This window comes from Varanus komodoensis, unplaced genomic scaffold (assembly GCF_004798865.1).
Source record: "Varanus komodoensis strain SLA01 unplaced genomic scaffold, ASM479886v1 scaffold63, whole genome shotgun sequence".
Lineage (NCBI taxonomy): Eukaryota > Metazoa > Chordata > Lepidosauria > Squamata > Varanidae > Varanus > Varanus komodoensis.
In genome coordinates this window covers 1,444,402-1,468,913 of record NW_025336259.1, presented here as the reverse complement: position 1 = coordinate 1,468,913, position 24,512 = coordinate 1,444,402, and the positions used below count along the sequence as shown (strand labels likewise).

The window sequence follows — 24,512 nt, the reverse complement described above, 5'->3', positions numbered from 1 at the left end:
CCACAGTGAAAGCTTGAATTTGCTTCTTCACACCAGTATTTCTGTGCATTTGTGATATTCCTCGGGGCACTGTACTTCTAGCTGACTTGCTGGTGCTGAGTAATCTGTCAGAAGCCGTTAAATGGGTTGATCTTTTAGCTCTTAATGCCAAGAAGCACAGTTGTGGTTCTCACTCCATGTGATTATGTGCCCATCAAGTCCTCTCCATCATATGGCAATCTTACGAATGAAAGCCCCCCCCCCCCATTTCCTATCCATCCTTGATCAGCTGTTCTGAATTCAAGTCTGTGGCTTCCTTTATGGAGAAAACCCATCTCTCCTTCCCCTTTTTCCTCTGCCATCAACATTTCCTAGCATGACGGTCGTCTCCAGGGAATCTTGCCTTCTCATGTGCGTCCAAAGTACGACAGCCTCAGTTCTGTCATTCTTGCTTGTAGTTTGACCTGATCTAGGACCCCTTGGTTTCCCTTTCTGTCAGTCCAGGGTATCTGCAAAGCACCCCAGCACCCTTCACACCCTGGGACAGAAAAGCAAAGCCCTGGCAGAGGTGTTTGTGGTTAACAGCCCATGGCAGGTTAATGTAGTTGGGTTCAGACAGCCTACATGTCTGCCATAACCTACAGAGCAGCAGCAACCCGTGGTTCAACAGCAAATCATACTTAACCCATATACAAGCCTTGGGTGTGGCGAGTTACGTTGCCTGAAGCTGGTCATTCTCCCACACACTGCCTGCGGGCTTTTTGGGTGCTGCATTGGGAACCATGGTCTCTTCGCCCTTCCTTGGCATTCAAGGCAGCTCACATAATTCCCCTCACAACAAGAACCCTGTGAGGTAGGCCAGGCTGGGAGTCTTTGACTGGCCCCAAGTCCCCCAGTGAGCTCCATGGATGTGGATGTTAACCACAACATTACACTGGCTTTCACTGTGCAGGTGAGCACGGCCAAGGACCGGCAACCTGCTCAGAGGATTTCAATGAAATTAAGATTGCGGCAGGTAATGGCTCCCACTTGCTTCTTCGGTCTCTGCCAGAAGATCCAAAAATGCTTCTAATGCAAAAATTGGGAGCAGGAATTGGGGTCTTGGTGCATCCCCCAAGGAAATCAGGGGCATACAGATGCCAGCCGGACCCGTGCTCCCCACTCCTGTCCTATGTCCACCAGGTGCTACAAGGATCTGCCTGCTGGTCATCCTTTGCAGGGTGGCCAAGTGTCCTACTTCACAGCGGACAGTCCTCTCTCTGAAGATCTCCTCTATTCAAGGGGCCATTCAGTCCAGCCCCAGTTTAAAGATAAAGGGATGCAGGAGGGGAGGGTAGCAGCCTGTTCAGATACAACCTTCTCCCAACTCACCTGCCTGGTCACAGAAGTCCTCAGAAGGCATCTCCTGGTGGTTCCATGTGGCCTCAGTGGAGTCCAGTCGGAGAAGAGACTTCAGTGTGGTGGCCCCTTTCTGTGGAGCTCTCTGCCTCTGGAGGTCTGGTGCCCAGCCACACGGCTGCTTCCGGTGCCCCCTGAAAAGACATTAATTTCAGGAAGCCTTTCTGGATCTAACCACCACAGTTGTACCTATACAATTTTACAAATCCTGTTTTTAATGCTTTGTTTATTCTTTTTTATGTTGTACTGCTCCAAAATCTCCATACAGGAATATGGAGTGGTATATAAATGTTGGAAGGAAGGCAGGATCAAGAGAGAGAGAGAGAGAGAGAGAGAGAGAGAGAGGTCTAAATCGGAATAATTATTTCTGAATTTGTGATTATGCCTACAGATTAGCTTGCTTGCTTATTTATTTATTTATTTGAACCTTTGTGCACCACTGGCACCAGCCAACTGGCTCTCCAAATGGTTTACATTAAGAGTTTAACAAAAACCCAATATAAAACTGTTCAACATAATATCCACGATATAATAGAAACCATAAGGCACCAGCCCTAAGCCAGAATGCAATGCATAATTGCATAAACAGCAAACAGCCGGCAATCCACAGCAATCAAACAACAGGTAAAGTATAAAATTGCAAAAATCCGCTTACGTAGCAGTTAAAATGCTGGGCAAATAGAACGGTTTAGCGTGCTGCCCAAAAGCATAAAGGCTCAGCAGGAGGCGTCCCTCTCTGGGGGGCTGGTTCCTCGCTTGAGGTACAGCCACCGAGAAGACCCTTCTCCTAGTGACCACCCTCCTTACACCTTTTAAAGGTGGCTCCCAGAGAAGGACCTCAGTGGGTGATCTTAAGGTTCAGGTAGACATACATGGGCCATGCAGACTGGCATCTGCTTTTATCCTTATCTTCTTTTCTTCTTTTTTTCAAATAAGTTTAATTTGAGCAGTTATAATCCTAAAAAGAAAAGAAAACTACAGACATCAAAAACATCAAGCCCGCTTGGTCAGCCCCCACACCCTTCTTTTTCCATTTATGATAACTTAAAAGCATATTTAAGTCTATGCGAAGTCCCATTTCTCTAGCCAATAATAAAAAGATTCCTAAGTTTGATAGAAGTCAGTATCTTCCTTCACCTTCCATGATAAATTCTATCCGTTTCTGCACAGTCCAGGATCTTTTTTTTTAGAGTCAGTTCATCAGTGGGTGGTTCTTCCCTTTTCCAGTGTTGAGCGAATGCAATCCTCACTGCAGTGATTACATGCAAAATCAAATGCATTTCTTGCTTACTAATGTCCTCCGGTATAATGCCTAATAAAAAAAAAAAACTTCATGTTTAAAAGCTAAGGATTTTTGTAACATTTCCTCGAGCCATTTATGTATTTTAAATCCAATACTTTTCACATTATCGCAGATTCACCACATATAATAAAAAGTACCCAATTTATGTTTACATATCCAACATCCATTTGACATATTTGGAAACATCTTAGCTAATCTATTTGGTGACAGATACCATCTATAAAATAAGAAGTCATATAATCTTTTAATCATTTTCTCATCTGATTTAAGCATCACTTACTCAAACGCAGTTAATTCCTTGTAAAAACCCAACGCTTTGCCATCTTTAGCATATCTCGATTGTATCTGCACCTTATGCCATCAAGATAATATATCTTATAATCCCTTCAAAATTCAATGCATTTGGATATACAAAAGCTTCCCTGGGTGAAAACCATCTTAGTAAATTATTATACATCTTCTTTTCTTCTGAGACCTGATGGCCTGCCCTGATGCTTCTGGGCCATGTTGCCTGAGCTTTGGAAGACCTGGTGGCCCAGAATGACAAGAGGTCCCTGGCTGACCTTGGGAAGACGGGGCATGTCCTCCTGGTTAGCAAGGGAAGGCAGTCCAGGTTCCCCTCCCTTGGGGAGTTCCTCTTCTCACTCATCCTTCTTTTTCCCCAGAAATGAATTTCGACCCTGGACAGACATCAAGCCGGTGAAAGCCATCAGGGCCAAGTCTCAGTATAAACCTCCAGAGGAGAAGATGACCCACAAAACCAGCTACAACACCCAGTTCACTGCGGAATCTGCCAAGCCTGGTCCGTCGGATAACAAGTTCCTGGAGCACAGAAGGGTACGCAGCCTCTACAGCGAGCCCTACAAGGAACCTCCAAAGGTAAGAGTGAAGGCAAGGCGGGCACCCCAGGATGGGCCCACGGCAGCAGAATTGCATGTTCTGGCTCTTGCTGGAACCCGTGTCATTTTTCATGTCTCCTGTGGGTTATTTGTGTGGGTGGCAAGAAAGCTGCTCAGGTCACCCTTTCTGGTCCTTGCATGGTGAGCTAGTTTGTACCCTGCCCTCCGGAGGGCAGGATCCCCGTTGGTTCAAATTACAAGGAAAGGGGATTTTGGCTCAACATTAGGAAACACTTCCTGTTGCTTGGAGCTGTTTCACACTGGAATAGGTGGCTCCAGGAGAGGGTGGCTGGCCTTCAGGAGAGGATCTGGAAAGCAGTGGCTAGATGGCCGTCTTTCAAGAGTGTGGCCATGCATCTCCTGCTTCAGCAGAAGGTTGGACTAGATAATCTCTGTGGTTCCTTCCAATGATTCTAGGAGAGCCCAAGAGGCTCTCAGCATGGCTTACAACAGAACAGGACATGCAACCCCATTCCAGTCATAGAATTGTAGAGCTGGAAGGGGCCAGAAGGCCATCAGGTTCAACCCCCAGCTCAGTGCAGGACTCCCAGTTAAACCATCCCTCCCAGATGGCTGTCCGGCTTCTCCTGGAATGCCCCCAGTGTGGGAGAGCCCCCCACCTCTCCAGGCAGCTGGTCCCACTGCCGTCTTGCTCTGACCACGAGGAAACTTTTCTTGAGTCTAGCCCGAATCTGGGTTGTTGGAACTTAATTGATTCTTCCGTGTCCTGCACTCTGGTATCTGTGAGAAGAGATCTTGACCCTCCTCTTTGTGGCAGCCTTTGAGGTATTTATATAAGGATCTCATGTCCCCCCTTGGACTTCTCTTCTCAAGGCTGAACATACCTAATTTGTCAAGTCTCCTCACAGGGCAGCGTTTCCGAACCTGGATCATTTTGGTCGCCCTCCGCTGGACCGTTTCTACTTTTTCTGCATCTTTCTTAAATCTTGGTGCCTAGAACTGGACCCAGTATTCAAATGAGGCCTGACTAGAATAGGGGAACTGCTATTGGAAGTAATATCAAAATAGCAATTTTGCAGCTGCGTCACATTGTTGGCTCATATTTAGCCCGTTGTCCACCAGAACTCCAAGGAACAGAAATGGGGCAGTGTCCATATGGGACCAGCATTATTTGGGGTTCATTTTCTCCCTCCCTTTTTTGGCCTTCCTATGTGTCTCTCTTCATCCACCACCAACTAGGAAGCAAACCTACTGAAAAGTTCTGCTCAGTGATTGAAATTTTCTGGAAATTGTTGAATTGGAAAATTTTCCTGTGGGAAAATTATCCTGTGGGAACTATGATAATTTGCATCAGGAAATTTGCAGGTTGTGTTGGGAATTTTTCTGACCCTCTAGAGTGCGATCAAATTCAATTTATTTTACTTGCATTTAGTAAACAACAAAGCTTTATAAAGTAGCCCATGTTCATATCTTTCCACCCAGTAGACCACAAGAATTTGACCATCATCAAATACCATCAAATAGCTGTGATATTTGAGGGATGTGGGTGAAATGAAAGCATATTTAATGAGTGAAACATTATAGTTTGTACAACCTTTTATTGAAATAATTGTAAAAGTGTAACATGCAAGTGTGGAATGCATATACTTAAATAGCATGTTCTTAACTTTGTTTAAATTCAGGGGAGGGGGGCAAAGGGATTGGAAACCATTGACTGAAGTGGAAGCTGGAAACAGTTGAAAGTAAAATGATAGCAACCCAAGAGTTGCATAATACGTGGCTCTTACAACTCTGAAACTGGCAAACTTTCCTAATAGAGTATTGAAGTTGGCATTCATCACTCCTAATGAACTTAAGATATTGGTGGGGCGGGATCCTTGCACTGCAAAAATAATTAGGACCCACACCCCTGCCTCCTAGGCAGGGGAGTGGTCCGAAGCTGAGCAAGACTTCCCTGACAATCAGAGGAAGTTCCCAAGGAAGATACATACAAGGAAAGCGTACAAGGAAGCTTTTAAGGTTTAGCTCCCTTTCTGCTTCCTGTACGGATCGCTTACAAAGAGCAGAATGCCTGATCCTGCACTGTAAATGAATGCTGACCACCCTTCGGCTACTCTTCTCTCAATCCCTTTTCTCCCACCTCTCCCTGTGTGTCATACGTACTTACTTCCCTTTGTGTTGGTGGTTTGTCGGTTGCGTCCAGGTGGAGAAGCCTAGCCCTCAGCCTTCTAAACCAAAAAAGACGACCACAAGCCATAAACCACTGAAAAAGGCCAAAGACAAGCAGACAGCGTCCAGTCGCTCATCTAAGAAAAAGGGCGCCGAAGGTTCGAGTGCAGCGAACGCCGAGGAGAAGGAGAAAAGTAAAGAGATGAACAATAAATTGGCCGAGGCGAAAGAGTAAATTTCAATGCACTTACTTGCTCTTCTCTCCCTCCCTCGCTTTTTTTCTTTCCTTCTTTCTCTCCTTCCCTTTTTAAAATAAAGGCCACAAAATTAATTAGAGGCTTCTAATCTGCTTGTGTTCTGATTGTATTAGAAGCTCTTTATGTTTGGTTTCCAAGGAGGATTAGAAAGCCTCGATTCAGGGCGTCAGCAGGGAGGCAAGGAAAGGATGTGAGACGGAGAAAGTGCAGCGAATTGTAGTGGCGATTGTAGCTAAGCTTCCGTTCATGTGCGTTAGGGGTTTAGGAAAAGGGTGGGGACAGAGGAGCCTTTCCTCCCATGTTGCCCATGAGAAGCAGGCTGCGGTGGGCCGTCTGCCCCTTCAAAACTCTGTGAAGGCTGTTGGACCATAGGCAGCCATGAGCCAACACGAATGGGGATTCACACTGGAAGGCAAAATCTCTCTTGAACCCGTGTTCGGCTCCCTTGAAACAAATGCCTGCTTCCAGCCTGTAGCCTCTTCCTTATGCCTTCCCTTAGACGTCCCCAACCTGGCGCCCATTCCCTAGCTAGGGATGATGGGAGTTGTAGTCCAAAATGTCTAAAGAGTATCACGCTGGTCAAGGCTGTCTTGCCCTGTAGAGTTCTAAGGAAGAATCGTTCATGCCCATGGCACTTAAAGGGGTGTGTTGTTTAAATATTAAATATCTAACTTGATAAGCTCCCAGTCCCATGACCTCAGAACCCCGATTCCTTTTTCTGTCCAATTCAAGGGACATTTCCACTCTGTGCTCTTAAATAAGAAGACAAGTAAGTAGGCGCAGCCAAGGAAGCAGGGGGCAGGACCAGCCCTTTCGAGAATTGCTTTGAGAACTGATCCCTGTCTGCACTCTTGCTTTCTCTCCGAGGGCCCAAGAGACAGGACAGAAGATTTCTGGCTGCCCTTGGTCTAACCCTCCCCACTCCTCCTTCGTAATGCCTGGGGGACTTGGGTTCACACAACACAATTAGTCCCTCTCTGTGGTTGCCGTGGCTCGTGGTTTTTTACCATGCTCTACCCGACAGAGGATCAAGGGGTTCCCATCGTGGATTCCACCGTCTCGCTCAGGCCTCCCACTGCTGGCGTGTGTCCCCTCAGCCACCGCACCTAAAATTCAGTCCCAAGAGGCATTGCTCCCTGCCGATATCACCCATTTCTTTCCCATTGGTCTATGCAGGGAGGGAGGCTGCAGTGACTGCCACTCTTTCCAGGGGACTCCATACCAGGATCACTAAAACCATGGTCCTGGGCTCAGACCACATGACAAGCTATGGTGGTATGGAGAAACCATAGAAGACCAAACTTACCAAGGTGAAACACCCATGATTGGTAGCGATAGTACAAAACCCCACCAGGGCTTACTATGTTGTCTGAACCCAAGATCCAAACAGACGTTGAGACTGAATGGCAGGCATATGCCAACCGTGGGAGAACTGAGTGGAGAGAATGGAAACCAGGACAAAGCCATGGTCTGTTGTGTCGATTGTGGTCAGAAATGTGAACTTTGGTCACCCCATGGAGTTGCTTGTGTTGTGTGAATGCAGCCAATGACTGCACACGTGTGAGGACTAACCATCTGCTGCGGCAAGAGCAGGTAGACAAGCCCATACCCCCCGCGTCTCCGCATGCCTGGCTCCTCTAGAGATCTCTGTGCACAGAGCAGGAAAATCTGGAGTTCACTTTGAACCATCTTTGGACTGGAAGGTTCCAAATCGTCTCACGATCAAGAATCTGGATAAGGCAGTATTCTCGAGCGTGGATTAAAGATGTGCCGTGCTTAGAAACATCCCGCTCGGGCGATCTGTTTCAAGACTTTTTCCCAGTGGGACGCATTTCAACATCCTTTTGCAAACGGGCAATCTCTGACGCGCACTCTTCCCTACGATGAGCACGTGTGCTTGCACTCTAGGGGTCACACCCAGTGTTGGCCTGTCTTTCCTCAGTCCTTCCAGTGGGGCTGCTCTAGCATTGGGTGCCACCCATGGAGTGAGAGACGCATTGCTGCGTTCGGAGAACTGCGCCTTGTGAAGGATGTCCGAGTTTGGAGCCCCACATGGTGCCAAAGCGACACTTGGGCTCGTGAGGGGTGGAGGTCTTGCCTCGGGTTGGCCGTGTGCTTTCATGCTTGGTGCGCAGAGGTCTTTAGGAGAGCCGGCACACCCAGAGGTGGGCAAGCATTCGCTCCAAACGTTTTGACCTCGCATGGGCTGTCTGACCTTGGCCAGATCCAACTCTCCAGGGGTGCCCCAAAAGTCACCCCTTCCCTTGGCTGTTCCCACACCTGCTGTTTGATGATTTCCCAGCTTTTGCGTGGGATTTTTTTTGTGCCATATTCTAAAAGGTTAAGAAGCCTAAAGTTACTTGCAAGAAAAGCTTTAAGATAAAATATGCTGGTACCTTTGGTGTTTCGACTCCTCCCCTTTTGCTTTGGGTCCTCCTCTTCTGACTTGGGCTCCACCTGGAACTAGAATGTGTCCTACAGGAGTTTCTCTGTGGAAGTCAGCCTCTGAGCTGATGGGGGGTCCACATTTCTCTACCCCCCCCATACCATAGGCAGCCAATGATGTGGAACTGGAGTGGGAAACAGCATGGCAAGAACCAAGTTCCACTAAGCCCACAGAAGGGAAGAGGTGGCCCACCAGGTGCGGCAGGTAACCACGCTGAGCAGCCGTGCAGCATTTCCTGAAAGACGCCCTATTTCAGCCTTAATCACTCTGAAAACTGGCAGTCTCCTGATTGCCGGACCTTTGGAATGCCCAATTTTCAAGGCCGCTTTCAGGGTTCCCCCAGAAAATAATGTTCTTTAGCTGTCGGGTCTGCAGAGCACAGAATTTCAGAGCCACAGCATTAAAATGTCGATTAGAAACACAGAAACCTTGTGGATTGCAGCATCAAAGATGGCTGATCGTTTTTGCCTTCAGAGTCTAAGGGCACAGTCCGATGCAGGTTTAAACCGGAGAAAGTCCCAGCGTGACCCTGGCTGCAGTCCTGGGACTTTCTCAGCCTGAACCTGCCTCGGATCGCATGCTGAATTGCACTCTCAGAATCCCCTTGCGTCGCTGTAACAGGAGACTGGTTCTCCCCATGCCTGAAGCCGACGTGGCGCAGGGCCGCTCCATGTACGCTGCCCGAGCGATCTGCAGACAGGGGAGGCGTGCGGAAGAGGCCCAAGAGCCTTGCAAATGTGTGTTCCTGGCCGGACTACCGTTCCGCATCACACGCATGACCTCCGTTCTGTCCGTAATACCAACCAGTGTAGGGACCTCCGGAACACAGCTGGCCCCAGGCAGATTCCTTAACATGCCATAGGAAGGCCACCAGGAGCGACAGCGGTCGGGTGGCCATGCATCCTGCTTTGCCGGGGGCAGTCCTCTATTTGACATTCCTCTGCATTGGAGGAGTGTTGGGTTCCTTGGGTTCCTTGCAAGGGAAATTAAAATGGGGTAGAAATGTAGGGACAGTAGCGAAAATCATTTAAAACCATCGCTTTTTTAACAGTGTCCAGTTCAAACCTGGACCATAAAAAGAGAGATTTCTGGCTTTGAAATTGCCTATCCACAGTTAGCACCTGGACAGCAAATTTGGCAGGCAACTCAAGTCCAGGGTCACCATTCTCACTTTGGTGAGAGGCACTGCATTTCCGTCTCAGTCTCAGCCGTTATTTCTAAATGTAATTCTCCCGTGCAAATTCTATGCCAAATTGTCCTCTTTTGTCCTGACTGACGGTGTGTGAACAGCCAGCCTCTGCACAAAGCAGTCGGCGTAACTGAAATTTAGGGAATCCTTTGGTGAGTTGTGAGAATGCGATTTTTCAGAGATTGCCAGATGTTCCAGGTTCACAACCTGCAGACACAGCTTAACTTGACTTTGGTGTGTCTTGCTTCCTCCCTGACTGAGGTCAGCTTCTTAGGGGGGCGATGCTATGTATATCAGGCAAGAAAAGGGGTTGGCTTTTTTCTGCCGCAATATGTATAGGATTTTTCCTGTAAAAGTATGATGGTCAGAGAGAAGAGAAGCATGTTTAATTGCCTTTTGGAGTAAAATAGCCAATTAGTTCTTGAAATGGCACCAACATTAGGGAACGCCTTCTGGCAAGTCTTGCGAGGACAACATTCCAGGGCCCCGGTTGCTATGGAAATGTTTGAGAAAGTCGGCCCCAAATCATTTCTTTTCCATGTTTATTTCCCGTGTGTGAGATTTTTGGAATGTAACCCCTTGTTTGGGAAGTAGTTGAGAAAGATACAGACAAAATTGTTGGCCAGAATGCCAGGGGTAGAATAACATATCTAAAAGACAAGGCAGTTTTGGGAAAAGATGTATGATAACTAGGCAGCGATCATTATTGGCTTGACTACTGAACTGAATGCAATTGTAGTGTATTGTATATGATGTTTTCTCTATGGCTTGTGCCTGAATGCCTTTGACTCTCTGTGTAACGAATTCTGTGGTGTTATTTCCAAGCATAGCTGTATTAGAACTGTAGAGTATGAACTGTAGCCGGGATTGCGTGTATGTATGTATGTAGCGGGAGGGAGGGAGGGGAAGCCGGTATACCTCCAGTGCTCTGGAGGAATTCAGGAATATCCATCAGGAAGCAAAAGTGTAGAAATACTTGCAAATGTGTTGCATTTTTTGAACAACAGCTACAGCATTGCATGTTCCATGGAAGAGCTTCATTGGATGATCCATAATGCTCATTTGCTATTCAGAATGCTTTGAAAAACCTGCATGGACAGGGCTCGATGAGGCAGCTCTGAAAGGACTCCCTGCAAAACTTGAAACCCAGAAACATCGTTAGGAGCTTGAGGAGAGCTGTGCATGAAATGCAGAGCTGGGCTCGGTTCCAACAGGGGTGGTCGAAACTATGGAGGGTTTTCCTCTCATTAGCGGGAGGACCACCAACCCTGCGATGCCCCGGCACAGAACTTTCCTGGGCCTGGAATTTTCACACGCAGCCCCATAAAAGCAAGTGCATTGCTTCTGTCTGATCAGTCCAATCCAACATGGTAGAGTCATTTTCTCATTGCATTTCTATTTCCCCAGCTGCACAAGGGAGCAAACCCTCTTGCCTGTCAGTAAATTTGCAATGCACAGAGAAGGGTTTCGGGGAGGGATTTTTGGAGGGTGGGTTTGGAGAATCGGCTGCACCTGATCTTCCAACCGCTGGCAATGGAGAAAAGGGCCTGTGTTGTATTGCTGATCTTGCGACTTGCCTCAGTGTAGAGAAGCGGGAGTCCCATCGGGCTGGTTTTAGACATGCAGCAGAACGAACTGAGGGGGCAGAAATGCGCTCCTAGGGCAAGCAGGAGCTTTGGGAGGAAGGGAAATGTGAACGAGAACCATGGTGCAGAAGGAAAGGACAAAGCCCCCCCCCCCCGGCCTAAATAACGCAAGCCAAACAAGCTGAATGCACACATGCATCTCGTGTCTTGGTTTGGTTTGTCCCGGAGTCCCTTTAAAGGGTGGCACGGGGCTTACTTGCTAAATCACCCTCGTATTAGTCCGTGTGGGAACACCACCAGAAAGAAAGAAAGAAAGAAAGAAAGAAAGAAAGAAAGAAAGAAAGAAAGAAGGTTTTTTCCCCCTTTGTGGGTTATAAAAGATGCAACAGCCCTCTAGCTGTATTTTCTCTCTGGAAAACACCCAAGTGTCTCTTTCAAAACCAACCATAAAACACCCAAAAGCCTCTCCTTGTGTTAGAAGTCACCATCATACCTTCAGACAATTCAGGTTTGGTTTCGTTCGGTTCTTTTCCAAAGGTCTGTGTCATGGCAAACTTGTGTAACACATTTTTTTTGCATTCCTTGTTCAAAACACAGCTGGCTGGTTCCCTCTGCTGCTTTCATTTCGGGATATTCCTTCACCACCTGTGCGCTTGTTTGGTCACCTTCACTGTACCTCCTCGTAACTGTTCTATCCTCCCTCTTTTCCAAGATGGTGCTAAAAGTCCTTGCCATCGCTTCCTTATCCCACCCAAACTGGCTTTGCAAAACGAAAAATGAACACTCGCTCACTCGCTTTGCCCACATCTGCGGTGTTTCTGTTGGTAAATGTCTTCCATAAGCCCATGTACACACTTGACTCTGGGAGTCAAGGCATCTGTGGCCAGGACTCGACCACATATCACCCCCAAAATATTGTCTCCCCACTAAACCACTGTTGAGTTCGCCATCTCTCCGGTCACGACCCTCAACAACGCGCTTAGTATGATCATAACCAGACCAATATTAATGTATAGCCAATTGATTGTGCTGTGCTTGTGGATTTTGCTTGCTCAATTACGGATCACTTTTTTATTTATTTATTTTTTCCTGGACAATGATAAATAAACGCTGAAGATGAATCCTCACATCCTGGATCTTAATTTTTTTTTCCTAATTGAATAAGAGGCAAAGCAGGTGTTCTTTCTAAGGGTAAGTTCCATGAGAGATTGTAGGCTTGTATGGAAGACGAAACCAAGAAAAGGGCCAGGTTATATAGGTGCAAAAGGGTTTTCGAAGCTGAACGAGGAGTGATGAAGCTGGTCGCTCATTCCTTGCATTAGACTCTTTTACTGTCTTGGATTGGAAACTTTTAATTAGGGTCACACACTTTAAATAAGTAAATTCACTCATAGCAATTCGGGGGCATCCATCAGTTAAGGTCCATTTTTTAAAGCTTCAAGTGGAAATCACACCCCTTCCTAGTTTAGCCTAAAGATAGCCTTAAATTTATCAGATTATGCTTCCACTGGAACTCAAAAAGGCACATGTAGTGTGGTTTGACTGGTCTAAATTGGTTGTTTCATGGCGCAAGTCTACGCAAATCTAGGTAGGAAAAGGCATTGCCAATTGGAGCAAGCTGGGAGTTGTAAGCCTTTTTTCTGCCGAAGCACCTCTAACATGTTAAAAGCCCATCAGTTAGGTAAGCCATTGACAGTCACATGCTAAACACACAAACTGCTGGTGAAAGGAAGAGTGTGAACTGTTTGTGCAAATTTCAGCAGCCAGGCATGAGTCGCAGAAAGACCTAAGTATAATAGTTTATTTGTATTTACAAAATATCTGCTGTTTCACTCAATTGATGTACCTTGGGTGCTTGAAAGAATATTAAAATAGGAATATTAAATTAAATTAAGAATATTAAATTAAAAACATGTAAGGCCATGAAACAATCGCACACGGCTCCTGGATGAATGGCACACATTAGCCAAGGAGCTTTAACACAACAAGTCGAGGTAGAACCTGGTCTTGGGCCTTCTAAAGCCCAGTTGACCTATTGGGCTGGATCTAAATTTAATCATCCTTCATGTAGACTTACTGAAACCAGTACAATAAGTATTATTAATACTATAATAATAAATAATAACATGAGCTTCACTGAAGGGCCTGTTCAAAATATAACTAAGTCTGGATCCAGTTCCTAGGTGTATACCTCAGTGGCTGCATTCAGACAACTCAGTAACCTCAACTCAAGGGTTGAATAGGGGCTGGATGTGGGTTGTGGTTGAAAGGATGGAGAAACATAGGTTATTTATTTATTTATGAAATTTGTATGCCGTCCAATTACCAGCATCTCTGGACGGCTAGCAGCATAAATTAACGACCCACTCTGGCTGCAAATACAATATTAAAATTCAATATTGAAACCTATTAAAATATTGATTAAATAAAAAGGTAACCTGGTGCCGAAAAACATATGATGACGGCACCAGGCGGCCCTCTCTGGGGAGCACATTCCATAGATGGGTCTCCTAACATCTTTCACAGAGGGTTCCCGGAGGAGGGCTTCTGTTGCCAATCTCTTGTCTGCAAATAGCAAACCATGGTTGATTAACCATGAGCAGCAGCGTGGTTAACAAACCATGGTTTGCTAGCACCACTAGACGCAGATAAACCATGTTTCAACAGCAACCCACATCCAACCCACATGCCACTTTTGAGGACGTGCACTTTGCAATCTGAGTTACCTCACAGGGTGGGCCTGCTGCAAACTTCAAAGTTGCTTTGGAGCTGCTTGGAAGGAGGCCAAATGATGACCCGCATATTACCTGGGGTAAATCACAAGCGAATCTCCTGCACTCAGCCCAGCGTAGGGCAGCAGACAAGGGCAACGAAATACACCAATGTGGAAGACATCTGCACATTGCAATGATTTTCTCTGCCTTAGAGAAAAACAAGGTGACCGTGATTCTGGGCATGGAGCAGAAAGAGCAAGAACGGGGCCAATGGGGTGAAATGTCCGACTGCGAAGCAGCCTCCAAGGTGGCCGAATCGCTTCGCTTTTCTACAGGAAACTCACCAGTAGGACAGGGGAAAGGCCTGTTTCTCATAAGGAGCCCGGCACCTGGTCCCCGGAGACAGGCCAAATCCAGGGGTTCTGGTCTCCCCCTTGGCCAATAGCAAAATGAATGGACAATTGGCCCTTCCATACCTCACAAAAAGCCGCTGCTAGAGAGGAATACCGAGCACGCCTGGCTGTCCATTTCATGCACCATGCATTTGAGTGTTCATGCTGTAAGAGACGCATTCACTGCTTAGGGTTGGGTACATTGGCTCAAAGGCCCACGCAACCAAAAATCTCTTCCCATGGCTCTTAGGAACTGAACATCGCCCCCCCCCCCCCGACATCTACAAAGCAGATCTGGCTCAAATGATCTTCATTTGTACCCATAAGAAGCTGCCCAAGCATCATGTTTTGTTTTGGAAAGAACCCTATGGGAGTATTTTAAAGGCTCCACCCCAAAACAGAGGTGAATGCTGTCCAGGCCATCCACAGGGAGGGTTTTAAGTGGGCTCAGCGTTGCTGGATCCTGGCCACTGTCTGCAGCAGGGGTGAGCAACTGTGGCTGGCTGCAGAAGCGCTCTGGGGGTTCAAAGGTCTGGCAAAAGTGACCCCCACCTCCCTGGGCAGTTCATCAAACAGAGAAGGAATAGAGATTGGGAAGAAAGATCAAAGTGGCAGCAGAGGCGGAGAAAGGGGTTGGCAGAGAGAGAGACGGGGAGGGAGAGAGAAAAGGGGGCAGAGAAGCGGGTGGGCAGTCCAGCTTGGCCCTGGCTCTGCCAGTTACAAGCCTGCGGCCCTTGGGACTTCGCCCCCGAGGGCCCTGCACACGAGAAGCGCTGCGCATCCATGCTCTGCGTCTCCCCGGCTGATCAAAGCAATGCTGCGGGTCAGCTCTGTGCGCGTCTCTCATGCCTTGCCTGGATTCGCATGACTCGAGAATCCCCCGTGGCTCGTAGGCACAGGGGGTCGTGTCCTGCAGCCCGGGATGAGCCCATCGGGGGGGCTTCATCGTGACCAGCAAGCCGTGGCCTGCTGCAGGGGTTGCTTCCCTGACGGTGGGTTGCTGAATCAGCTGAACGTGGGTGAGGTGACCCGCGGGGCTGAGCCCCACAGCCAGCAAGCTGCTGGGCAAGAACGGCAGGCTCCCCGTGCCCCCGTGCCAGGTGGATCAGAGCAATCGCAGCCCATGGCCGCTGCCGTCGGCGTCCCTGCGGCCGGGCACCGCCGCTCACGCCTGGGTCAGGGCTCAGGCAGGCAGCGCCCTGGCAGCCTCGCCTCCATTTGGGGTCCAGGGGGCCGTGCACGCCAGGAGGTGAACTCCGGGGAAGGCCAAGCAAAGCGTGGCTCAGATGCCAGCTGAAGTCCCTGCCAGGCCCTGCCGTCTCTTCCACTCCATCTGACGGCCACGTGGACCCGGTGGCACCCGTGGGCAGTGAGCCCTTGCAGCTGGCTGGAGCAGTGGGGGCACACAGCCCTTCAGCCCCCTAGGCTGGGCTCACGAGAGCTGCCCTGTCTCCGCTCCCAGGTGTTGCTGCCGGGTGGGGAAACCTCCGTGCTTCTGCAGCATCCCGGATGCCTGCGGGAGGACCGAGTGGGGAGGAGCTGGTGAGCCACCTCTGGGGCACGTCAGACCCCCGGGAAGCAAGCCCTGCAAACGAGCCACCTGAGTCTCCCTCGGAAGCCCCAAATGCAGCAGCATCCATCGCTGGAGAAGGGCTGCGGTTTGTTCGCTTGCTCAAAGGTCAAATTAGCAGCATCGGAGCTGGGCTACGCACTGCGTGGAGGATTGGAGCTTGCTTCTCTCGCTGTGCTTTGCTTTGAGGGCGCAGGAGAGGACGGGACAGAGCTGTGGCACATGGGGAGGCGGTTGCCTCTTTTCCCAACTGCACATCACCCAAACGCCACCTGTCGATTCCCTAAGTTGGGTGCTGCTCCGATTTCTCTTTGGCAGCGCAGGACCACTTTGGATGAGGTGCAGGTCGGTGCCCAGAGGAATCAGCATGGGGAAAGGTCAGCTCCATTTCGCTTCTTGGCTGCACCCACCCACATGCACTCGCCTTTGGGAGAAGAAAAATAGGGCCAACCACTGATCTGTAAAGTCCTCCTTTAAAGATGGCCTAGAAACCATCGTAAAAAGAAGGGTAGGTTTCCCCTTCCCTGCCTGCTCCTTGTTTCAATACAAGCAGATCAATGCTTGCCTCTGTAAAGATGTCAATAACGGATCACCATCTGGGTTAATCATTAGAGTGTAGGTCAGGGCAGCCGCTTATGCTTCAACCCCCAAGAGGAAACACATCAGCAAAAAAGGAATCGATTTGCATAGCATTTTCGCTTTGTAAGTATAAGGCAAATGTGGAACTTAGTAGGATGCAAAGAGAGTTCAGCATTGCCAGGTGCACGGTTGCCGGAGCCATCAGCAAATTCTGGAAGGGCTTCTCCGGGGTCCTTGCAGCTCTTGCTCTTTGGCTTGACACCAGACTTGAACTGGGCAGCCCTCAAACGGAAAATGGCTTTTTAGCAGATATATTTAGCAGGCAGTTCATAGCCAAAAGATTGTCCTCTGTAAGGAAAAGGTTCCACACTCCTCAGAGAAAATGACAGTCTAAATTAGCTATTTTCTAGCCCACATCTCAGCCTTTGCTTCTTCCTTGTAGGCTTCCTGAAACAAATTCTACCTGCTGAACCTAGACTTAAAAATGTCTGAGCGATGTGTGAAAATGTGTGAAAAACAAGCTACAAACATACAACTCCCCTCCTCTCTGTTTAACAGTTGGAAGTGCCATTGGAAAGGTCTTTGCAAATGAGGTCGAATCAGCACATCTGCCCATCTCTGGTTTTTCAGAATCCCAAGGTCTGTCTTCATGGCAGACCAGCCAGACTTTCTGGGCACTGGCACAATATCTCTATCCCACTCTTGACAGATGGCGCAGCTCTGACTGTGATGTGCATTTGCAAGCGTCTGTTGTCTGCTTTTGGGGGAGTCAATGGCCAAGATGTCATTTTGCATACATGCAAATTGGGTGGAGCCGCAAGCTGTGTTGTTGTGGGGCTGAAACTCTGCAAGAGAAAGGAGGAGCTTTGCCCCCCCCCCCACACACACGCACACCGTGTCCCTCGGAACCGTGCAGTGGAGGCAAGGACCCAGTTTGGGGCTGCCTACGAACAGGGCTAAGCAAATTCCAAGATACAAGAACACCACCCTGCTTTTTGGCTGGAAAATCCCCCACATTAGTGTACTGCAACAGACAAAAACATGAGCCAAAACCTGACATCTGGCTCACAGCCACATATTTATTTCAAACACACAGTTCCTGAGTTCCAACAATGGCTCACCAGAAGCACCTCTGAGTGTCAGGCATCCAAGTGGTCTTCCTTCTTCTTTTTCCCGCTTCAAGTGGCCATGCTAGCTAGGGATTACGGGAATTGTAGTCAGAGAGATCTAGAGGGCCCCAGGGCAGGGAAGATGGTTTAGGGTGCCATGCTTCAGCTGAGCAGGTCAACCTCCGTCCCCTAATTGCAACACGACTCCAGCACAATTAAATGGGGAAGGAAAAGAATTGCCATTCCTTGCTGTTCAGCTGCAATTCATTTTTCTTCATCTTCGGTGCCTCCAGGGTTCACCAGTTCTGGAAACTACCAGGTCCAAGAGTGAGCAAAACCAAATTTATTTAAAAGGCCTACACTTGCAGAGTTGATTACAGTGGACTTTGGAAGCAGGATCAGGCCAACGAATTACCCCTGCAGCTGCTCAGCCGGGTACTTTACAAACCAACGTATTGCATGATGCAGTCCCATGCTGAACGCGCGGGTGGACGGGCGGGCGCACACACACCTCCCTGTTGGTTTGCGTAAAGTTAAGGGGGCTTGATCCATCCCGTGGAGTGACGGCCTCTTTCTGCTTGCAGGACCCCTGATAAAACCAGCAGTGCTGCAGCCAAGGAACCAAGCTCCTTAGGACAGGCGCAGCGGGTGGAACCGAAGCCCCTGCCCGCCATCCCCGAGGAAGCCGCCGGGACAAGCATGTAACCCGCATGAAGCTTGCAAAGACTTATTTGACCAAGATGTATAAACTCAATAAACTGGTGCTTGATCCTCCATGGTGTCTGAAATTGTTTCTGGAAGTCGATGCATCTTCACTGAAACATAACTTTCCCCGGTTCAGTAGGTAACAGTAGGGCTTTTCCCTTTAGCCCAGGGATATGGAACTCCAGGGCTGGGCGCCAAACCCAGCCCTCCTGGGGCGCAGGCTGCCCTTTCAGGCTAGGCTCCCATTTCAACATGGGGGTGCTCCGTCACGGGAGCATTCGTCCATGGCCAAAGGTGCCATGGGTTTTTCACCACGGGGAGAGCCCAGCCTTTCTGGAGAGGCCTTTTTTGAGGGCAAGAGGAAGGAGACGCTGAAAGAGTTGGGCAGGAGCCGAAGGAGGTGCTCTAACCGCAGGTGCCTGGCATTCCACCTGAGACTTTACACAAGCCAAGAAGGGACAATGCCACTGAGTCATGTCCCCCCCCCCCCCCGATTGTCAGACTTTCAGAAGGGCCATAATTCAGTGGTGAGGACCTGGGTGAACGCCAGCTCCGCCCAGGAGCTTCTCACCCACAAATAGTCAACCCGAGGCCCTCCAAAAGTTACTGGGTTGTTTTTCTCCCTCTCCCCTGACGCTAGAACTCAGAAGGGTCATCCCATGGAGCTGATCAGTGGGAGCGTCAGCATAGCTCAAAGGAAGGACATCGTCACGCAACATAGAATTGCATCATGGCATTCCCTTCTCTGAAGTGTAGTGGGTCTGGGCGGTGTTAAGGGGGGTTGGGGCAAATTCATGGGGGAGAAAGATACCCCTGGCTGCCATTCCTGATGGGCACATGCTGCCTCCGGCCCCAGATGCACGAGTCGTGGGGGTCTTGGACAGGAGGGGGCTGTTGCCCTCCAACAGCGGTTCATTATGACTGCCATAACCAGCCCACCAGCCCTGTGATCGGATGTGCAGCCACTGCATTTTGCAGGAAGTGGTGATGGTCACATTCGCGGACGGAAGGGCCACCGACAGATGCCATTCTGGGAGGCTGGATGCTGCCTCCAGTGTCAGCGGCTGGATGCTTCTGTACACCACTTGCTGGGGGACACGGGTGGGAGGGCACCGTGGTGCTCGCATCCTGTTTCGTGAGTTCCTGCGGGCAGCCGGTTGACCACTGTGTGAATGGGGCACTGGCCCAGCTGGACCTCGATCTGATCCACCACCAGGACTCTTCTCATGCCGCTTGGAGAGCCCCAGGTTCTCCATCTCCGCCCTGAACATGGACCCCCACACCCTAAGGTGCCTCTCCAGATGGGGATGGGAGCCTATTTATTAAACACCCATTCGCATGTCTCCCCAACCCGATCTTGCTGCCTGTGACCAGGTGCCCCTTCTCTCAATGCGGTTTGCTCACTCACAGTCCCCTGCGGCTGGGAGTGAGAAGGAGAGTTGCTCTTGGCACCCATTCTCAGGGCATGCTGCCTGGACTTCACAGAAGGAGGAGGAGGAGAAAGAGCAGGAATATGGACCGGTTCCAGACATGCGATGAGAGAAACCGAGGTGCTTCTCTCAAGGCCAGACTCCCCAGGTGCTCCGGCAGCTTCTGCGAATAACTAAGGTGCACAGTTGCGGGAAGGGTGGGGGCGTGGAACAGGGGAGCTTCCCAGAGAAAGACAAAGTGGGCACAACTCTGGACCCCATGAAAGGACGTCAGCAGAGGAGGGAGGCCCAGTTAGAGGATCGCCCTGCAGTGAGAAGGCACGCACATTTCCAGAAGGCCCCTCCTGGAAGGATGGGGCCCAAACATACTCCTAAGGAGAGTTCCTCGAAGTAAATACTAGACTGGATTCAACAAACCGCTCTGAGCAATTTCAGAGATTCCGTCTGAACACCTGTGCTTCTGTAAATCATTCTGATCCATAAAGAATGTGCTGCAAGAAACAGCTTTGTGCGCGCGAAGGGAGGAACCTGCCTTGGTGACAGTTCCGATCATTCTCCCGTTCTGTCCCAGCCATGCATTAATTATGAGCCCACCACCACTTAGCTTCATTATTTATTATGGGGCACTTTCCCTTTTAGCAAGCATCCATTGGGCTGCCTGACACATATGGGTCACCGTCAGGATTTCTCTCTTTTTTTAAGGAAATAATATACTTGTCCATTTTTAATGAGCAATGCATTATTGAAACAGATTCATTAATGATGGATAACTCAGCCAGCACCGTGGAGAGGAATGTCTTTCTTCATCATGTTGCAGAAATGAAATGAAAAGCGGGGCACAAAACTGACCTTTTCATTTAAATGTTGAAGGAACGTGCTCTGCATTTCGCTATAGATACGTAGCATCAGGAACAGCCCTCCAGTTTTTAAAGAAACTGAGCTAGTTTGGGATTGCGCTAGAGGGCACTCTACATGGGGTGGACTGTGGCCCAACCTCTCTGGGGGGAAGCAGGTCTATGGAAGCTGCACGAGAATTTCGGGATTGCAAGCAACTTCCTCTCGGAGGTGTTCATCTCTCCAAGAGGCAGACCGATGTACTCCATGATCATGCCGGGCAAGTGCAAAGCTTGGTTCTGATGATTCCTTTATTTCCATCAACGTCTTTCCTATGCATTCATCAGTGGTGTAGTGGAGCTGAAACACGCAGGGCCGAAGCCCCTGGACTTCTTTAGCCACAGCGCATGGACATCAACTGCCATCCGCATTGGGATCCCCATTGCTCTCAGCTCTAAGTAGTGAGATTGAGAGGAGAAAGGCTTTTCCCAACAAGAAAATATTATGCCTTCATAATATAAAGTATTTTTGGGTGGCTAGGTCTTGTTGTTTGTTGTTTAGTTGCAAAGTCATGCCCAACATATCACAAGCCCATGGACAACATTCCTCTAGCCTCTCCTGTCCTCCACCATCTCTGGGAGGAGCCCAACCCCACACCCACCTCCCCAGTGACCCCATCCAGCCACCTCAACCTCTGCCACCCCTCCTTCTTTTGCCCTCAATCGTTCCCAGCATCAGGCTCTTCTCCAGGGAGTCCTTCCTTCCCATCGGGTGGCCAAAGTATTTGAGCTTCATCTTCAGCATCTGGCCTTCTAAATAGCAGTCAGGGCTGATCTCCTCTAGGACTGACCGGTTTGATCGCCTTGCGGTCCAAGGGACTCGCAGGAGTCTCCTCCAGCACCACAATTCAAAGGCCTCAATCCTTCAGCGCTCAGCCTTCCTTATGGTCCAGCTTTCACAGCCATACATTGCAACTGGGAAAACCAGAGCCTCGACTACAAATGTTTGACAGCAGGGTGATGGCTCTACTTTTTAGTATGCTGGGCTAGGTCTTACATGGGCAATTAAGGGTCCAGCAGATGGAAACGTCTAGAACGACTTTGTCAATATGGATCCACACAATTGTCCACTATTTAGAACGCTCCTTGGTGGGCTGTGGCTGTGGAGACTCATGGTTCATCTCTACACCACTGCCTGTAGTACCTCCGACTACCATATGCAGTGGAAGCGCTTCACGTCCTGAGCCAGTGAGAAGGAAGCACGATCCTGGGCCTTCACAACATGTGATGCCCATGTGCTCCAGCTGCTTTAAGAGCAATAGATTGCAGGCAGGCAGACTGATTGATTGATTGATTTTGAGCAATTGATTTCGCTAGCACGGCAGTGGTGGCAAAAGCACATTCCATGCACACATCAACGGAAAACACCACGATGCAGTTTGCTTCTCTCTTCAGAAGCATATTTCATCAGGTCGATGGCTTTTTTTACCTGTACGCAAAGGCAGACAAACTTAAATTCAATAATTCATCAATTAAGATGCCAGGACAGTGGACCAGCTCAGGATGCCACCTGAGGCATTTTTATACCGAAATAGGAAGCATAAGATTGCTTCCAAGACTTCTTTAATCGGGAAACAGCTTTAAGGAAAATTCCCCTAACACCTGAGTATTTGAATATGATTTGCACTACACAAATGCTATTAGGTAGGCCAAACAGGCAGCGGAAGTAAGGATTGCATTTTCCCAGCTAATGTCATATTGTGGTTCCAATTTTGGGAAAGTGACATATTCTTACAGCCGACTCAAGACATCCAGATCTCGAGCAACAAAGAAGGAACATTTGTACACTTGTGGCAATAAGCTTCCTTGACCAGAAAGCGTGGTAGAGGGAGTTAAGAGCTACCATTCATGTGCGTTTTTCCCTTGGGGGAGGTTTTTAATCCTATTTTAGGAACAGCTATATAAAAAATAAGTGCTGGATGGCTGGTATGCACATTGCAACCTTTCTCTGAGGCTTTTAAGTCAATGTGGGAGTAAAAACGGTTAGCATAGCTGGAAGGGGAATATGAGAATTTATAGGACTTTTTTCTGGCTAACTTGGCATAGGTTTGCACCCAAAAGGCTGGTTCTGATTGTTTACGAATATTGCAGTTTTCCCAGCTGGAAGCCATCCACATGTGCAGGGCTGTAATTCCCATCATCCCCAGCCAACCTGGGCTGAGGAGCAGGGAACTGCTTGGTTTACAGTGCTGCAGAAGCTGGGGCAGTAAAGCTCTTGAGAAAAGAAGCTGAGATCCAAGACATTCCAGGTTGAGATTCTCCCCTCATTGACACCTGGCTACCCCACTGGGGTGTCGTAAGGGGTGTGAGGCCTGCTTGATGGAGACACAGGTGGCTCTGCAGATGAAGAGGATGCCCCTGACCGGCCGAGCGCTCTGGATGCCCTGCAAGTTGGACAGCGTGCTGCAGAAGAGGCTTCGGCGAATGGGGCGGCATAGAAATGTTTTAATAAAATAAATAAAATAATAATAAAACGAAGGGTGCACTTCACATCCCACACGACAGAGTTCAGAAAAGCAGACCAGCTGCCACATCGATGAGATGACGAAGGGGGTTCGGTCCTGCGGCTGAAACGCCAAGGCCGGGGGACCAGAGTGAAGCCAGAACCTCACTGAGGACCAGCCAGTTTCAATTAAAAAGTTGAAGGGATGACTCCGAGGTCACTGAAGACTGGCTGCAGAGAGTCAGACCCTCCATTTGATTGGCTCTTAAGCTGGAAGCTCCGCCTTGAGGGCGTGGCTTGCTCGATTCAGTATGGAATGGGGGAGAGTCTTTCAGTCTGCTGATTGTTAAGCCCCATTTCCTTAACGAGGAGCATCCTGGCTTGGCTTGTTTCCTCTGTTACCAGACTCTGCAATGCCCTTCTTTGGTACTAGCAAGCCAGCCAGGCTGGTCTGCGTTAACACAGTAAGGCGTTCTAATTTTAATTTAATTTAATTTTTCTATTCATATCGTGCCTTTTTCCTCGAAGGGCTCAAGGCAGCTTACATCATTCTCCTCCTCCATCTTATCCCCACAACAACAACCCTGTGAGGTAGGTTGGGCTGAGAGTCTGCAACTGGCCCAAAGTCACCCAGTTGGCTCCATGGCTGAGCTGGGACTTGAACCCAGATCCTCTGAGTCCCAGTCCCATGCTCTTAACCACTACACCACACTGGCTCTCCCAGTGTGAGTCTCCCAGTGTTTTTTTAGTTAGAAAGCCTAGTTAGAAAGCCTTTCGCCTGGGCTGCTTGGAACGAGGAGGAGAAGGAGGTTTGGGTCATACCTGTATACAAATCGAAGGGGGTGCTCACGTGTCACAGCCCAGCCACAAACCATGGGCTCTCTTCATGGGTTGTTCATGGGTCCTAGTGGGGCTGGGTTCAGACAACACAACAGCTGGTGTTCCAGCACAGATTCAACCCATGCTCAGCCCTTGATAGCTTATTGTGCTCGCTAGATCCAGGCATCGCCCATCGTCTCACTTTGCCTCTGAACTCTGTGATTGGCTAAGAGGTTTGGAGAGCTAGTGAGCAAATAATGCGGCTAGGGGGATTTTTCCCACTGCCACCCCAGTCCCTGCCGTGTAAACTTTGCTGAGGGAAGGATTAACAACAGCTGCAGAAGCAGTCAAGTAAAACAAGGACTGGCAGCTGGCAAGGGAAAGGTTTGTTTGAGAGGCTGGGAAGGCAATGGCTGAGTTTTAGGAGGACTCCCTTAGCGACTCTTTTCCAAAAGCTAGAGTGGATTCTACTCATGGCCTACTTTAAGTTGGGCTAACGTTAGGTGCAACCCAGTGGAGGAATGGTTTTCAATAATCAGAAGTTATATTCTTTTCGGCGCCATGCAAAACCCTTTTTATTTTCCCGTTCTTTTGATGCTTAACTGATTTTCACTGGGGTTTTAGTATATGAATGGTCAGATGCTGGGGGCTGTTCTATTTTGTTTATTTAT

At 48.9% G+C, this 24,512-nt stretch overlaps 1 protein-coding gene across 1 annotated transcript in view; it reads left to right on the top strand.

Annotated features, from left to right (window-relative positions):
• The window catches only part of MAP6 (microtubule associated protein 6), a 49,586-nt gene extending 31,330 nt beyond the window's left edge, over positions 1-18,256 (top strand). The window contains exons 2-4 of the mRNA XM_044450222.1: positions 3,346-3,559; positions 5,744-5,940; positions 18,136-18,256. Coding sequence (XP_044306157.1) covers positions 3,346-3,559; positions 5,744-5,940; positions 18,136-18,256 — 532 coding nt within the window. The remainder of the gene's footprint in view (positions 1-3,345; positions 3,560-5,743; positions 5,941-18,135) is intronic.
• Positions 18,257-24,512: the final 6,256 nt, after the last annotated feature.